Raw genomic sequence first — 17,709 nt, 5'->3', positions numbered from 1 at the left:
TGGAATAAACACCAGGCACTTTGACGGCTCCTTCTCCTGCATGGGAAATAAAACCAACTCAGCCTTAAGGTGTGTGGAGTTTAAGCAGGTTAAATCCAGGTGAACAGGTGGGTGTCAGGAAGGGAACTTATGGACCAAGACTCCAGGCTGGAAGGGTTGAGGGAGGGCAAGTATCTGAAGTTCAGGTGGCAGCTTGAGAGAGACGGTAGGACTGGGGTCAGAAGAGGGAAACTGGAGGCAAATCACCCAGGGCTTTGTGATCTAGGATGAGTTGTTTGATTTCCTCTGATAGCAACGAGGGCCACCGAGAAGTTTTGAGCTAGGCAAAGCCCTGATAAATTTTTTTTTTTAAATGACAGGATGGAAAAAGACTTCTGAACTCCAATAGTACCTTTTGTTTGTGAGTTTTGTGTCAGTCATCATGTTGCATGAGTATAGTGTTGAGAGCCACAGCCAGTCAGAATGGCCCCTGGCCATTGAGAGGCAAGCCATTAAGATGATGCTGGATTGATTCAATTGTATATTAGACCTTTACACCAGTAATAGGGCGGCTCTTGCTGCCTTGGGTGCCCGCTACTTTGGAGTTCCTTGAGTTCTCATGGGGTTCCGAGAGTGAATGGGCACACAGCCCAGGGGAGGGAATTCCGGTTGGTGTGTGGTGTTCCTGGGGGCCATGTGGGGGTGGCGTTTGGGAGAATTCCCGGGAGCGTGTGTGGTGTGATGGTGGAGTTCGGAAATAAAGTTTGTTCCTGCTTGAGTGGCTCGTGATTTGTGCCTAGCCAGACTGCGGCAGTATAGTGTGATTTTTACATAGTAAACCCAAAGTGACTCTCTGGCTGCAACCAAAGGAGACACTTAGTGTAAGAACTTTAGGTGTGGCTAGGGTCCTGCTTATCACATTGGGGTCTTGTCCCTGGGACACATAGGATCCCAGCTGCCAGCTGCTCTTTGTTAAGAAATCCCAGACTGTACCTGGGATTATGGGCACCTGAAGGCCAGACAACCTTGGGTGAAATCAGATAAATGTAGCCAAGGCCATCTTCATGGCCCTGTCTCTGTCTCCACAGTGCATGGGGTGTCCTTGAGGTCCCCCACCAGGCATTGTTGTATCCTTTCTCTGCCTCTTGTAGCATTTTTGTACACCCTGATTCTTTGTAAATGACAATAGATGGCATAAAGAGATAATTCGCTAAGGAAATGCTTGGTAAAGGTTACTGGTTTCACACAGAAAGCAATGTTTCCATCTACTTTAAATTCACAAGTTTTCTTGAGAAGACACTTAAGGAATGACCCTAAGATGGAAATCCTTATAGAACCTTTCCAGGGCAGATGGGGAGACATTTTCTGAAACAGCTTTATTTGAAATACAAGTTATATATTATAAAAATCCATCCACTAGCCATAAGGTTTTGAAAGCAACCAGGTGTCTAACCACGGATATGAATACTTTGGAACATTATTCTGCCTTTAAAAAGAAGGGAATTTTGTTACATGCAACAACATGGATGAACCTCGAAGACATTTTGCTAAGTGAAATAAGCCAGTCACAAAAAGACAAAGACTGCATGATTCCTCTTGTATGAGGCACCTAACAGAGTGAATAAATTTAGAAACAGAAAGTAGAATGGTGGTTGCTGGGTGGGGGAAGGAAAGGGAGATGTTTAGTGAATACAGTTTTACTTTTGCAAGATTAAAAGAGTTCTGGATGAAAGGTAGCAGAATACAACAATTACTAATAGGGCATTATGTAAAATTGTGGATGTGTAACCGACGTGATTCTGCAATCTGCATTTGGGGTAAAATTGGGGGTTCATAACCCACTTCAATCTAATGTATGAAATATGATATGTCAAGAGCTTTGTAATGTTGTGAACAACCAATAAAAAAAAAAAAGAAAAAAAGGGGAAAAAAAAGAGTTCTGGATGGTGGTGATAGCTCCATAACAATATACTGAACTGTATACCTAAAAAAGGTTAAGATGATTATTTTTTTTATATACTGAAGGTCAAATCCAAGGCTCTTTACCACTGAACCACATCCCCATCTTTTTTTATTTTTTATTTTGTGACAGGTTTTTTCTTGCTTAGGGTCTTGCTAAATTGCTGAGGCTTTCCTCAAACTTATGATCCTGCTTCAGCCTCCTGAATTGCTGAGATTACTGGTGTGCAAGACCATGCCCAGCAAGATGCTAAACTTTTATTATGTATTTTGCCACAATTTAAAACATAAGATATTTGCCCATTTAAAACACACAATTTAGTAGTTTCTAGAATTTTTATGGTTGTGCAACCACCACCATAATCTAATTTTATAATATTTTCATCATCCCCTTAATCCCACCCCCCAAAACCTTTTGTACCCAGAGTGGTCACTTGGGGGATCTATTTTTTAGCAGGCCATGGGTGTCATGCTCTGTTTTTTAGGACTTGACACTCACAGATTCTTTTAAGGGTCTGTAGAAATTTAGTTCAAGCTCCTTAGATGAAGAAATCCAGGCTCAGAGGAGCAAAGTGTTTTGGCGAAGGTCACACAACTAATTCGTAGTAGAGCCAGGTTTTTGATTTCTTGTGAAGTTATTTTTCCATAACAAAAATGCTGTGTCATTCACTTCCTTCCGACTGATGCTGACAATAGGTTCTTGGTATGGAGAAGATGTTACCCTCCCCTGCTGTGGACAGCTGGGCTTCTTTCTGCAGCCTCCCCATCTCATCCTCCTGAGCTAGGAAGCAGAGAGTAAAGGGAATAGAGTAGAAAAATCTGCAGTTGTGTTCAATAATATTCCTTTATGCTTTAACTGTGTCAGAGAGAAGTTATAATGAGTTTTATTGAGAATAATGTCTCAACCTCTCCTAGAAGAGTAATTGGAAACACAGGTGCAGGGTCTTTACTTCTGAAAGATGTGGCCTTTTTGTAGAGGTGACAGTGGTAACTGGTAGCAAACAGCAATTCCAAGTGGCAGAAATGCCAAGGTCTTAGGCTGGCAGTGGGTGGTCATTATGTCCCTGGTGGACTGGTGGCAAGCATCAAGAATGGGCAATTTGGTGCTTTGATATGTCCTGCCAGCTTATGCTTCTCCTTTCTACTTACAATAGTATTTAGGTCCAGCAGAGCCATGGCCAGGGCAGGCAAAAGTTATGGTCCAGGGGTGGGGAGGAGGACTGATGTTAAGTGAGTGCCAGCAAAATTTGTTCCAATGTTTATGGTTAACTGAAGCATCCTCATCTGCCATGATTTCCTGGAGGACTGGTGGAGGGATAGAGAGGTTTGTGGTTGCTGAACATGGAGAGGCCCTGGAAAATCACGTAACTACAGATTCAAAGTTCTGAAGCCTAATCATGGCAAGACTGGGCCCCTTGTTTCCTCTACGATTGGGAAATTCTTTAGGAATTTGATCTATCCTCCTCAGGGTGATGTAGGCTTCTAGGAGTGCTTGGAATTTATCCAGCCAGGCCACTCAAGAGGCAGGTACCCTTGTGAGTTTCCATGGGATGAGACAATCCTGACTGGAGAGACTGCATAGGAGAATGACAGAGGCTCTTAGACAATGATCTCCCCAAGTGCAGTCACAGGACCGTTCATTCTAAAACTCCCAGTGCCTAGCAGAGTGCCTGGCACATTTGTTTGCTGAATGAGAGAGTGAGTAGTGACATTTCACGTCAAATGATGCATTGTTATTTACAGTGATTTATTTCCCGTGTATGAACTCATCCTCACAAGTGGCCCTACTTTACTCCTGGAAGATAGGCAAGACTGCTTTGCAGATGAGGTCACACAGCTGTAGGTTGGACAGGTAGTTTCCAGATTCTAAATCCCTTGGCATTTTTAATACAGGTGACTTTTTGAGACTACCCTTCCTAAAGGACTAAGAAAGATATGAATAAGGATTCAGATAGACCATTGTAGCTCCTATATTCCATTTCTAAATCTGGGGTAGACATATTTTCCACCTAAATCTCTCGATAATGACATTATTCAATTACACATCATGAGTTACAACAGAAGTTAGAGGCTAGCTTGGTAAACTGGTGAATCCACATACAGTTTGTAGTAGCTATTTCCTGATATAGATTTGGCATGATAACACTATTGTATCTAATACAGTTTTTGGTAATTTTCAATTATCTAGATTGTAGCTTTATGGCCCTGCTCTTCAAGAAACATATGTTCGAAATTCTCACTGCTTAATGAGATCCTTGTTCCTGTTGAACTTCTATGACCTTATTGGAAATCAATGATTGCTTCTGCTCTTCAAAATGCAATGTTGAAGAGACCTAGATGAAATCACTCTACAAAATGGTTTGAGATTGCAGGATGTGGAGAGAGTGCTGTAATTAAAATGAATGCTTCTCTTTGGAGATAACACCATGTTTTAACTCTGAGTGCATATTGTGCAAAAGGGGATTTCTCCGTGCAGAATTATCTTCCCCCAACAATTCGCACGATCACAGTACTCCTGACAGCAGGTATCTCCTAACTCTGAGCAGTAGATGAGCTCAAGCAAGAAAAGGGAGCTTTCCTTTTCTAGCAACTGTTGCTAGGGGGCGTGGTTTTGGAGCCAGCGAGGCCGCTTCGGGGGCCCCTTCCCCCCACCCGCATAGACTACACTTCCCATGATGCTCGAGGGTGGTCTCCGTAGTGACGTACTTGGTGTCCGCGGGGGAAGGGAGTAAAGGTGGGGGGGGCGGCGGCTGCGGGCTCGGGAGGAGGGGGGGCGCTCTCCCCGTGTCCCCTGCTCGCGCTTAGGCAGCCGCCGCCGCCGCCGCCGCCGCCGCCGCCGCCGCTGCCGCCGCCATGTTGATTTGAGAGGCGATGACAGGCGGCTGCGGCGTGTGGAACTGAAAAGTGGAGGAGGAGGAGGAGGAGACAGAAAGCTCTGAGAGGGAACCATTCCTGGGCTGAGAAGAGGGAGGACCCGGCCGCTTCCGGGGACCCGCCGAAGTCGGCGTCGCGGGAGCTTGCGAGGGGAGGGGAAGGCGGAGACGGGGGAGGCGGAGGCGGGGGAGGCGGAGGCAGCAGAGGAGCCCCGAGGAGCCGGAGACGCTGCGCCCCGATCTCCGCTGCTGTCCGGAGGTGCCTGCGGCCTGAGCCCGGAGGGGCCGTGGGGGGTCCTGCTCGCTTCGAACGTCGGGCGATCGTCGCCCCGCGCCCGGGGTCACCGCCCCCGGCTTTCGCTTTGGCTTCCAACTAGTTAAATGCCCTTGAGCGCGGGTTTCCGCGGTCCGGCTCTCCGCCCGGGCGGCGCGAGTTGAGCCGTCTCCTGCGCGCGGCTCCGGGCGAGGGTGCTCAGCCGGCGCCCGACCGCAGCTCCGGGCACTCGCTGCTCACGCGTCGATGTGTAGCCACATAGTTATCTATGAACACTCGAGCCAGGGCATTTTTCTCCTGCTTAATGAGGACTTGACTCGGGAGCGAGTGTGAATCATTGCTGGGGCTGGAAAGGAGGAAGGAGGATTTAACCCCCTCCCACCCCGCTCCATGTCCGTGTGTCACTCGGCTCAGTCCACCTGGCGCGGCCGGTCCTGGGGTTGCTGCTGCTGCTGCTGACGACGGAGACGACGACGACGACGACAGGGGCTGCCGCTGTTGTCCTGAGAGTTTCCTCTGGCCACACAGCTCCTGGGGATTGTTCCTCTTCGCTCCAGAACCTTGGCCAGAACGGCACTTTGGCTCCAAAATAACTTCTTTTTTTAATACTTTTTGTTTGTTTGTTTTTTGGAAAGCACATCACGAACCAAGCAAAATTGTGAAGGTTTATTTCTGTTGCTTGAAGACTTGTGTTCTTTTGTGTTTGTTTTCTGCGTAAATATCTGGGTATATCTCAAACGGCAAGATGTCCAGTAATGTCCCGGCGGATATGGTAAGTGAACGATGTTATGACACTCTGATTTAATTGTGGTTGCCAATCTTATTTAATCAGAAAGGACGCAGGCGTGGGGCAGAGGTTTGCTGGGGACTGTCGAAAAGCCGGTTTGGAGAAGTTGCAGCTTCTGGTTTCCTCCTTTTAGAAAGTACTGTTTTTAATATAGGTTTTCTCATCTTGGCTCTTTTCTAAGTCATTGAGGACAGCGGAGAAATAGGGAAATGTAGCAGGGGCTTGAAGTGGAGAATACATCTCCCTGTTTGCTAGAAGCCTCCGAACACTTGTATTTTAACGCTTCTGCAAACGTCAGTGACAGTGGGCAGAGCTGAGGACGGGCGTCCGCACTGGAAACCCAGGTAGACAAGGAAACGGGAATCTTGCTCAGTGACACACATGATAATGCGTAGGGACATAACTGATATTTTTCAACAGCAGGGATCTCTTTGAAAAAAGTGTACTAGTATATTGCTGTGAGCTCTTTTGAGGGTCTTGGTGAACAAAAACATTTTAAGTTGTTTGGGAATTTTCTCAAATCTAGGCTGACTGTGTATCGGTACTTTTAAATGAGTATTCTAGAGCTTTATAGTGACGGATATTTTAAAACATGTTCTTGAGCCTTGACGACTGAGTATTGAGAACTTGAAACAAAAGTACTCTTGTTTATTGCGCTTTTGTTTTGGTTTATAAAGGTGAAGGTTTTGAGTCTTGACTACAGTTACTGTGTAGCTTTTCCGGGCTGCGAGGTGGGTTTGTGGGAGTGTGAAATTACACTTTGCAGTGCTAAGGACAGACCTAATGCAATTAACAGGAAGACGAATAATCCTATTGATGAAAGAATTGAAGTTAATGTAATGGTGTTCACATGTGTTAAGTTGACATGTGAGTGTTCCTGCATTCCAGTGAAAAAAACAGAATTAAACTTTGTTGATGATTAAATTTTAAAATGTTAAATATCTCTGTAGGACGACACCACCTTTATAAATTTTAAAATAAGAAAAATTGTACTCTGAATGATGTATTTTGACCTTGGTTTAAAGACATTTTGCTTATGTTTGATTTCACTTCTAATATGCTTTATAAATGCAAAGCAACCACAGTGTTCTGTCTCTGGGGTGGCCATAGGGCAGCCTTACACTTTCCTTCCTGAGTCTTAAAACTCATGCATTGTCCTTTTATTTTTTCCTTCCCTCCTGGTGTGCACACTTGAGAATAGTCTCCTGCCTGGTAAGAGTGGCTGACATGGTTTGCTCTACACTGCTCTTGAAGTTGCCTAGAGAGGTCTCTAGACAGTGCTTGGAAATGCTGTTTCCCCTGTTTGATGAGTGATTCTGTGGGCTCATCGCCTCTGGCAAAGATTTGCTCTCTCTAAAGCCTCCATTTTATATCTTCATGTACTAGGCAAGATATGTTCACCTAAGTACCATTTATTCTGTCACAGAAGTTGTAATGCAATAAATTTGTGTCATTAAACAGAGCCACTACTTTCTTTAGGCCCAATGATAATGAAAAGCTGGAATGTGCGTAGCATCAGTGACAAATTGAGATGATTTGGGGAATGGTGTTTCTAAGTCAGAGAGAGGGAGGGATTGGAAGATAATGTTGGGATCAGGGGCCTGGGGAATAAGGGCAAGGTTTTATTAATAGCTTCGATTATAAAATATAACTACTTATCTGTTTTAGTATGTTAAGGCCTTGATGATTCTGTGGTGCTTTGAGATCACTTGATTAAAGGTGATATGCAAGGGCAAAGCAGTATTATGTAATAAACATATAATGCCCCAGTGATGCTCTGATGTACTGAGGTATGAACAGGTTAAGATTGTTAGGTATTTTTTGTATCTCAGTTTCAACTTGTTGGAAATTAAGATGTTTTTCTTTGTGCAAGTCTTTTAAACCTTCATTTGATGTTACTTATTTTCATCTTTGCTTAAGAAGTGCCTTCATTGGATATATGCTTACAATTCCCAACTTTTTGAAATATAATAAATTGGTTAGAAATTGTTGATTAAATGCTTCATATTTGTTCAATTCCTCATACCAATAATTGACAATTGAATACACATTCATGACTTAAAGTGAGAACAGTTAACCACTCTGAGTTTGAAAAGCTGGTCTCACCATTCCTACATCTTTCCACAAATTAATATTTCCCTTACAACATAACTAAATCGATTAGGATCTGTGTGCTGTTGCAATCCTCTAACCTTGCAAGTATGAATATATACATTTTTTGCTTGGTACAGTAAAATGTTATGCTTTCCATGAGTTGACAGCTCGAATGTGTTATTTCAAAGCAAATGTTATGCTCTTTTATATTTTAATGGTGCTCATCAGCTCCATAGGAAATCCTATCCAGGAGCTGGGGTGGGGCAGTGAAATTATAACCCCTGTCCTGTTTTCATTAGCATTAATTCTTTTTTTGAGCTACAGTAATTTCAATTGATATTTTGTTATTCTTTTCTGACTGTGGTTGTTACTTTAAAATTGATTTTTTTTTTTTTAGCATCTGTTTTTGTTTTGTAAGTGGAGATCATGTTTAAAATTGTTTTTAAGCATTTACTTTTTGTGTTTATCATTAGGAGTCTCACTTTTTATAATTCATATTAAGTCAGTTGTTTGAAGAGGATAGTGGCCCTGTAGTAAGTGGATTTGTAGTACTACTAAAAAAATAATTTGCATTGGTACTCTTCCAATCAACATTCTGTTATGTCCTATAAATATTATAAGTGTGTTTACATGAAGTGCTGGTTTTTCTTTTTCTAAGAATGATTGAGTTTGAACTACATTTCCTAACATTTTAATGTGGTAACATATGTAAGAAATTTGAAAATATCTGAATAGTATCATTACAATATTTTATATTTAAATGATTCATTTCCTTTATTTTTTTCCAACCAACGTCATAGTATATGATGGGCATTATTCATTGTTTATAAGTATATCATGATTTATGTTAGCAGTTGTAGGTTTTCTGTAAGACAGTGGTCATTGGTGTTAGTAGTAAGGCCTAAGAATGGGTAATTTTGCTTTCTGGAGTGGGAAAGTTATCAAGAGATACATTCTTGTATTTAGAAAAGTGGCTTATAAAACATTTGGGGTATTGTTGAAGGCTTTGGACTAAAATTATACTTTATGATATCTATTTCATTAAAAACTCTACCTAGGAAAGAAACTGTGAGGACAATAGCAAAGCATTGCTTGTATTTGAAACACTGTAGTTGATAAAACAGTTAAAAGCCTTGAGTCTTTAAAACTAATTAATGCAGATGTAACAATTTGTAGGCGGGGTTAAATGAGATAATGACAATTCAAAAAAAATTTTTTAGTATGTTTTATGTGCTTTAATTAGACTATTTTCATTGTAATTTTAATTCTATTTCATTCATGGAAGAAATATTGGAGCCCTCTTGTGGACAGGAAATTACTAAAATGAACTTCCTTTCAAAGTGAACTTCTGTCACTTTTCTGGGTTAAAGTAATATGTCCTGGGCTGGGGATGTGGCTCAAGTGGTAGCGTGCTCGCCTAGTATGCATGAGGCCCTGGGTTCGATTCTCAGCACCACATAAAAATAAAATAAAGATATTGTGTCCACCTAAAAAACTAAAAAAACAAATATTAAAAAAATAAAGTAATATGTTCTGCATATCAGGGGAGAATGCCATGCTGCATAAAATCCAGAGAAAATAAAAATTCTAACATTGAGAGAAGTACATTGAGATCTGATGACAAATGATTTTTCTCTTACAGCTCCTTTTTATTTTTCTTCTGCTGTACTCTTTATTTTCAAGTCTTAAGTTGGAAGATTTTATGAAGCTAATGGGTAGTTTAAGCACTGTTTGCAAATGTGTGTGTGACTAGATGAACGTCTTAATCAGTAATATATTCCTAATTGAATGCTTCTCTAAGTTGCTTTACTTGAATATGCCTTACAGTTGATGTTTTGAATTAGAAGTTTTTTTTTTTGGGGGGGGAGGGGTGCAGAGTACTGGGGATTGAACTGAGGGGCATTTGACCACTGAGCCACATCCCCAGTCCTATTTTGTATTTTATTTATAGAGACAGGGTCTCAGTGAGTTGCCAAGGCCCTCAATTTTGCTGTGGCTGCCTTTGAACTCATGATCATCCTGCCTCAGCCTCCCCAGCCACTGGGATTACAGGTATTCGCCATCACAGCTAGATTATTTTTTTAATTGAAAAAACAAATTATTTCCTTCAGCTCTTCTCCTTTCCAGTTCTGAATTCTAACCCAGCTCATGTCCTCTCATCTGTGAAATAGTTTAGTTTATTCTAGCCCATAGTGAACTTTCCTTCCTGTGAATCATTTTACTTCGATGTTTTTGGCATTCTTCTTACATTGGTATCAAATTTATATGGACATAAGTATCTTTTGTTATATTTTCCATTTTTTTTCCTAAACCAGTAAACATTTAAAAACTATTGAGTGACTCTGCTGACTCATAAGTGTTATTGTCTTTGTTATGGAAGAAGAAATATTGTTCTGTGTTGTTAGAAACTATCAAGTATATGATGACTGCTTCTATTATCAATTTGAATGTGAAAAATATTTTTAATATTAGAGCTTGAAGTTATTTTAAGTTAGTGATAAAATACTGATGACTCTCCTGGTTTTCATAATATGAAACAGTGTGTTTAGGTGACTGATGTATCCACTCTTAAATATCCTTTTTGATCTTTAATTTCTCTTATTCTGGGGGTAAAATGAAGTGGAATGGATAGTGATGTGGACACCTTGGGTAATAAGTCATTCTGAATCAGTGAATTTTCTGAACACATGAAGATTATGTTTTGAAATAGCTTTACCTTAACAATTTCAGATTACTATCTAAATTGTTTAAATAGAATGTGCCATATATGGTTTAGCTCTTTTTTGGTGACTGGAGCCATCATTTGAATAATATTTAATTCTGCTCAATTAGTGTTTATTGCATACCTGTCTATTTAATGTAGTATTCATTAATAACTGATGCTCTCAGCACTCAGAGAGGAGGCATGTTAATTGAGGTATGAGAATAAAAATATCAGAACTTCTGTTTATTTATTTAGTGCCCCTATGGCCAAGGGTGAAGGTAAACTTTTGAACTAATATGGACGCTCTGAGATTTTCCTAGATCCACATTCAGGTCGTCACAGTGAGTGTGGTTTGCTGAGAGGAGAGTGGGAATTCTGAAACGTAGGGTCCAATAGCAGCACCATGAGTTTAAGTGTTTGCAATTTTTCTATTATGTAGTTATTTTAAAAATATTTTTAAAAGGAAGAATCTATAACATTTAGTATTAAGATGGCAAAGTTTCCTGTCAAAGAAGTTGAGTTGTAGAACTCAAATATGAATTAGACATTTTTATGACAAAAAATTATAATTCTTAAAAAAAAGGATAGTTCTACATGTTGATCTGTTCTGTCATAAGAAGAGGCTATAATTAGTGTGTTTTCCAAGCAGCTATTTTTGAGAAAACAAACGCCAAGTTGTCTCTTTAAAGGCAATACTGATACTTTAACCCTAAATGAGAAAGTGCCTACTTTTCAGAAGAAAGTAATGTTTTGGAGAGGACATTTTGACAGCATGTTTGGTTATTTCCAATTTATTGAAAATCCTCCTTGAAGAGGATTTGGACCCATTTATTGGAATTGCACACACAAAAAGTGAAACATTTATTTAGTTCACAAAAAAATAGACAATCTGTACAAACAAAATTTTAGTAATGTATCAGATAGATGACTTTGATAGAATGGAAAAGTAGTATGATTTAGTAAACTAGTAAATAATTCATTTATATGGATCTGTACATCTTTGTGAGCTAGGATTTTCATTTATGACTTAGGATAACAGCTCTTAAAACCAGTGTCAAAATAGAACTTCACAAACTAAGAAAAACAAGGTTTTTTTGTTGTTGTTTTTGTTTTAAATAAAGAGGCATATTCAATAATAGTGCTTTCATTTAATACATTAATAGTGGTAATTTTTTTGATGGCAAGATTAAACAAATTTATATTTAAAATAGTTAATTTAAATAATATGAAATTAAAACTTCTTTTAATTTGTTTTAGTATAAGTTTTATAGTATGCATATGAAATATATGATTTATAAATGAATACACATATGGTGGAGGTATGCACTCAATTTATTTTATAAGTGGGATAGTCAATCTAAAAATGTGGCTTCTAAATTTAGTGACTTTCAGATCTGAGCATTTTAACTTTTTGTTTGATATTTGTAGCTTTTGCCTTGAGCCGTTATTTGTTTCTGTGGTCAGTATGCCTGCCTATCCTTCTCTATTTATAGTTGTTGATCCTAATTTGCAATGGGTGTAGAAACTAGTGTTCTCTAAAATATGTGTTAAAAAAGTAAATGATGTCTGAGTAGGATTTTTAGGAGTACTAAAGTAAAAGGCCCTATAGCATAGTAGCAGGGTCTCTATTTTATGGACTTGCTCATATTTATTTTGGTTGCTTAGAGTTCTTTTTATGTGGGGGCTTTATTTTCTGGCTCTTAGCAGAGTTTTGCAGAGATAAGGTGTTATTGTTTTTGGTTTTTTTTTTGTTTGTGTGTTTGATGCTAGAGTTTGAACCCTGGGCCTTGTGCATACTAAGCACAGGCTCTACCAGTTCCTCAGATTGTCTTTTTTTAAATTTTGAGACAGGATCTCACTATGTTGCTCAAACTGGCCTTCAACTGCTGGCCTCTAGCCATCATCTGGCTTCAACCTCCGCCCTAACCCTGAATAGCTGAGACTACAGAAATATGTCACTATGCCCAGGGAAATATAAGATTCTAGATAGTAAACGACTAGGTAGATGATTCAAAATATAAAATTGCCTTTTGATAGCTTTATTTTGATCTAATAAAGGAGAGAATTAATGTTTCTTGTGTACTTGCTATTTACCAGGTAAGTGTTTGGCATTTTCTAAATGATAGTATTTTATTTAATTCTCAGAGTGACCCTGCATAAGTATAGAAACTGCTAATACCCACCTGGTGAAGACCACCAGCTTAGGTGTAGTGATTTTAGTGATTTCCAGCTAGGGAGAGCCCTTACCAGGGGAACCCTGCAGAGTCTCAGAGGAGAGGGGAGGAGTTCTAGAGTTTGGTCCTTGCTGAATGCTTTAAATTAGAGACTAGGGAAAGTGGAGTCCTGGTTTGAAGTAAAGGTGGGTTAGTAATTTAGTCTCTCAACAGTCTTTGTTTAGGAGACAGGAGAAATTATGGGAACTGGGTAAATCAATGTTGAAAAGTGGTAATCAGTCAGAAAAGAAGATTGTTAATTTTGAAGTTGTAGTGTGTGGCCTTAGGAGAAACTTTTGTTACCTGTTGGTCTTTTGTTGGCCTTTTTTGTATCTATCAGACATTATATTCTGATTTGTATCAAGTGTGTGTGTGTGTGTGTATATATATATATATATATATATATATATATATATATATATATATATATATATATTTTTTTTTTTTTTTTTTTTCCTCCCAACTAGGTTCAGAGAAGGTAAGGAACTTATTTGAGGCTACATAACTAGGAAAAAATTTAGTTAGGGTAGGAGTTTGGTTCTCATAACATAGTGATAAACATTCTGCCCACCCTTCCCTGCTGGTATACCTGACAACAAACATTGCTAAATCCCTCAAGCACATTTTCCTATGTAGAATGCTTCTGATTCCCTCCAAACTCCTTACTGCAGGCAGTCATTGCTGATTACTTTGAGCTAGCAGTAGTAGAGAAGAAACTCATTTTATGTACCTTATACTATACCATGTCACCTCTGGATGGTAATTTTAGTAAAGGTTGGTTTTCTTACTAATTGCTAAAATTAAAGGGAGATTCCTTTAAACTTGCTGGAACTTTTTGTACATATTCGGTACATAATAGATTTTTCCTGTAACCTGGGCTCTTTGAATGTTTTATATATGTAACAATGTGTAACAAATGGACTTTGCAAAGGAGTTCATACTTTGGGGCATTTTATTTTTTTCTTCATACTTAACTGCTTATATCATGCAGATTATCTATTGATTGATTCAAATTGATAGTTTTTTTTAATGGTCTGTTGTCTACAGGTGATTTTCTGACTAGATTTTTTTTTTTATGACTAGAGTTTGAGAAAATTATTGAAGTCTGGCATTCTATCTTGTACTTACATTAAAATGGCAGTTCCTTGTGTCTTTACAAAATGTTCTCACGATATATGTTTTCTTTAGTATAAATGTATTGGTTTTGCCGTAGAAATATTCATGCTCTTTTAATTTAATAAATGAAAAGATTGTAAAAAAAACTTCACCCATACAAACAAGTACAGAACCACCTTATAATTTTGAAATGATTCTGGTAGAAATATATATGCTAATTCCATATTCATGAGCATTGTCTTAGTCCCTTTTCTGATGCTATAACAGAGAACCACCCACAGGGTAAAGGAGACGAGAGGGAGGAAAAAGAGTAGGAAGCTGAGTGAGAGGAATAGGGAGCTGTAACTTACCTACTCCTTGATAATGACCTTGGTTCATTAGTGCCTCCGTGACCTATTGCTTCTAGAAGGTCCTGCTACATTAAGGATTGAGTTTCCACCGTGAATTTTGGGACACAGATTTAAACAATAGCAACCATTTAAAAGCTGTTACAAACAATTGTATAATGGATATACTTAGACATATCCCTGTGCCTTGTCGGATTATTCTCTTAGGATAAAATTCTTAGGAATGTAGTTGCTGTGCCAAAAATATATATGTTAATTTTTGGTGATGAGGTGGGTGGAGGGAGGCTATGTTTCCTAATTTTAAAGCATCCTGGACTTTCTGGATAAACCTGGCCTTTTCATTATGCATTATCCTTTTACTATGCTAGATTATGCTTCATTTAAAATATTTGCATTTTTGTTCATGGAAAAGATTGACTAGCAATTTAATTTCTTGTAAAATCTTCGGCAGATTAAGGTATTAAGGTTACACTGACCTCTTAAAAGGAGCTGGGGAATGTTTAATTCTCTGGAAGAGTTTGAACATTGATTTTATTACCCATAAATGCTTAAAAAATTTTACTGGTGGAGCCATTTGGGATTTTCTTGTGGAAACCATTGATTCTATTTCTTAATATATACAGGACTATTCACATTTTCTATTTCGTTGTCAGACTTGACAAATTTTACTTTTTTAAGGGTTTTCCCATTTCATATAATTTTTCTGAGTTGACTTAAGTTTTCCACAATATCCTTTTATCATTTTTATCTCAGAGTCTCTATGACACCTGCTGTTTTGTTTCAAACTCTGCTTGCTGGTAATTTGTGCATCTTTTTTTCCCATCTTTTCAAAGAGCCAATTTTTAGATTTAAAAGTTACTTTCTTTTGGTTTCTGCCTTTACCTTTATGTCTTCTTTTTAAAATTTAATTTGCTGTTCTTTTTCAAGTTTGTTGAGATGGGTACTTCAGTCATTAATTATCAGCCTTTTTTTCCCCCTTTCCCTCTTCTTTCTTTCTTACTTTACTCACTGCTCCCTGCCCCCTTTCCCCATCTCACCCTGATGCCCAGGCTGGCTCTGAATTGCCTCCCAGTACCTAGGACTACAAGCATGTGCCTTGAAATACTGGCTTCTTTTATTTTCTTAATGATTACATTTAGGTATAGGAAATTTCCTTCTAAATGAAACTTTACCTAGATCTCATGTGTCCAACAATATGTATTATTTTTATTATCATTTAATTCAAAGTTTTAAAAATTTCTGTGTGGTTTCTTTTTTGACCCATGGGTTATTTAGAAATATACTGCTTAATGTTTAAGCACTTGGGGATTTGTAGCTATACTTTTATTACTGATGTCTAGATTAATGTTATTGTCTGGGACCATTTATCCTGTGATATAAATTGTGAGTACATTTGCTGACTCCTCCCTGTATGGTCATTTTTAGAAAATTGAGTGTGATTTGCTATATACATCAGTTACATCAAGTTTATTATGTTCAGTCTACTATGTGGTTACTGACTATAAAAGCATCCTTTGCAGTGCTGTGTGTCAAACTAAGGCATTATGCCCCGAGGCAAGCCCTCTACCCTGAGCTGAGCTATGCCTTTAGCCTGCTGCTGACTTTGTCTTTTTCTTCACTCAGCTGAGAAACCACAGTAAAATCTCCAGCTGTGAGGACTTGTCTACGTGTTCTTTTAGTTCTCTCAAATTTTGTGTAACATCCTTTGAGGGTAAGCTACGAATAAATTTATTATTGTTATATCTTCCTACTAGAGTGGTCCTTTCATTATTTTTATCACCTTTTCTCTTTCTACCCTTTTCCTTTAAGTCTTTCTTTGGTCTTAAGAAGAGTCTCTTTAAGCATCACATAGTTGGTGTTGTTTTTTTTTAACTAAATCTGATAATCTCTGTTGTTTTACATTAAAATACTATTATTTGGTTTTACATGAATGTATTACAATATTTGGGTTTAATTAATGATCTTACTATTTTTTCTACTTCCACCTCTGTCCTTTTTAACTTTTCCTTTCCATTGATTATTTTTAATCAATTAAAAAGTATATCAAAGTATATCTGAAAAGTGTGTCCACTTTTCTTTATCTCCATAGTACCACCTATTCCAGCGCAAGCACCTTGTCTTTCCTGGACTACTGTGTTAGTCTTGGAACTAATACTTCTACTTCCATCCATGTTCCTCTAATACTTTTTCCAGAAGTATCTTGAGTGTTGCCATTGAAGAATAAATTCCCATGAATGAAATCACAGATCCTTACCACTCTTCAGACTTATGCATAATTTGGCTCTTACCTATCTCTATGATCTCATCCCATTTGACTTATTATGCTTCTGTTACACTAAGTTCCTCTCAGATCCTCAGACAAGCTGCAGGCTCTTCCCCACAGCTGGACTGAGCCTTTGAACACACCAGCCCCTTGGCCTAGGGCACTTATCAGTGTGCTTATATACCCTTGTGTATGGACACTGCCTTCTTAGCTTTTCTGTGCAACTACTTTTCCTGACCATATCTAAAGCTGATTGACCTAATTTCCTTGGTTTCTGTCTCAGGACCTTATTGGCCTCCGTAGCACTTATTACACTTTGTAATTCATTCCTCCTTTGCAGGAGGGTAGGTGTATATTTTCCTTTGGCCTCTTTGGAAGGTGATTTTTTATAGTAGGCTCTTATAAATGTTTGTGGATTAAAGGAGTAAATGACTAATAGGCACTGTGCTAAGCTCATTACTTAAAACAGACTTAATCCTCCAAAAAACTCTCAGAATAAGCCTATGAGGTACGTAGGTGCTAGTTTGTTAACTGCTTACTGATGAGGTAAGTGAAGCTTAATGATGATGATAATTTTCCTGAAGCCAGCTAACTAGGTGGGCATTTCTGTGCTTCTTTATTTTTACTTTTCTAATCTTTCAACTGTCCTTTACTTTCTTTGTTAGATCCTCATTATTACATCTTGAAGCAAATGATTATGCTTATAGTAATATTCTGATATTTCAACTTTAGCTTCTTGCCTTTGTTTAATCTTTAATAATACCCCAAAGAAAAGAAACTAGAAATTTGTAATGGAAGTTAAGAAAGTGTTATCTGAGATTTGGTGCTTTTAATAAGACTTAAATCCTTGAGGTGGTGATTTCTTGTGTGACTGTCAAGTATTGTGAGTGATTAATCAAGCTATTGATTATTATTATTATTATTATTATTATTATTATTATTATTATTATTATTATTTTGTGGTGCTGGAGATTGAACTCAGGGCCTTGTGCATGCAAGGTAAGCATGTACCAACTGAGCTATATCCTCAGCACTCTTTCATTACTTTTTTTTTTTTTTTTTTTTTAAGAGAGAGTGAGAGAGGAGAGAGAGAGAGAGAG

The 17,709-nt window shown here is 38.4% G+C and overlaps 1 protein-coding gene across 1 annotated transcript in view; it reads left to right on the top strand.

Moving 5' to 3' along the window:
* Nucleotides 1-4,672: 4,672 nt before the first annotated feature.
* UBL3 (ubiquitin like 3) overlaps nt 4,673-17,709 on the top strand; it is a 69,051-nt gene continuing 56,014 nt past the window's right edge. The window contains exon 1 of the mRNA XM_081298598.1: nt 4,673-5,857. Coding sequence (XP_081154724.1) covers nt 5,831-5,857 — 27 coding nt within the window. The 5' untranslated portion in view covers nt 4,673-5,830. The remainder of the gene's footprint in view (nt 5,858-17,709) is intronic.

This window comes from Spermophilus citellus, assembly GCF_964194105.1.
Source record: "Spermophilus citellus genome assembly, chromosome: 1".
Lineage (NCBI taxonomy): Eukaryota > Metazoa > Chordata > Mammalia > Rodentia > Sciuridae > Spermophilus > Spermophilus citellus.
The sequence above is the reverse complement of the archived record's forward strand: the minus strand, read 5'-3'. Positions and strand labels throughout refer to the sequence as shown.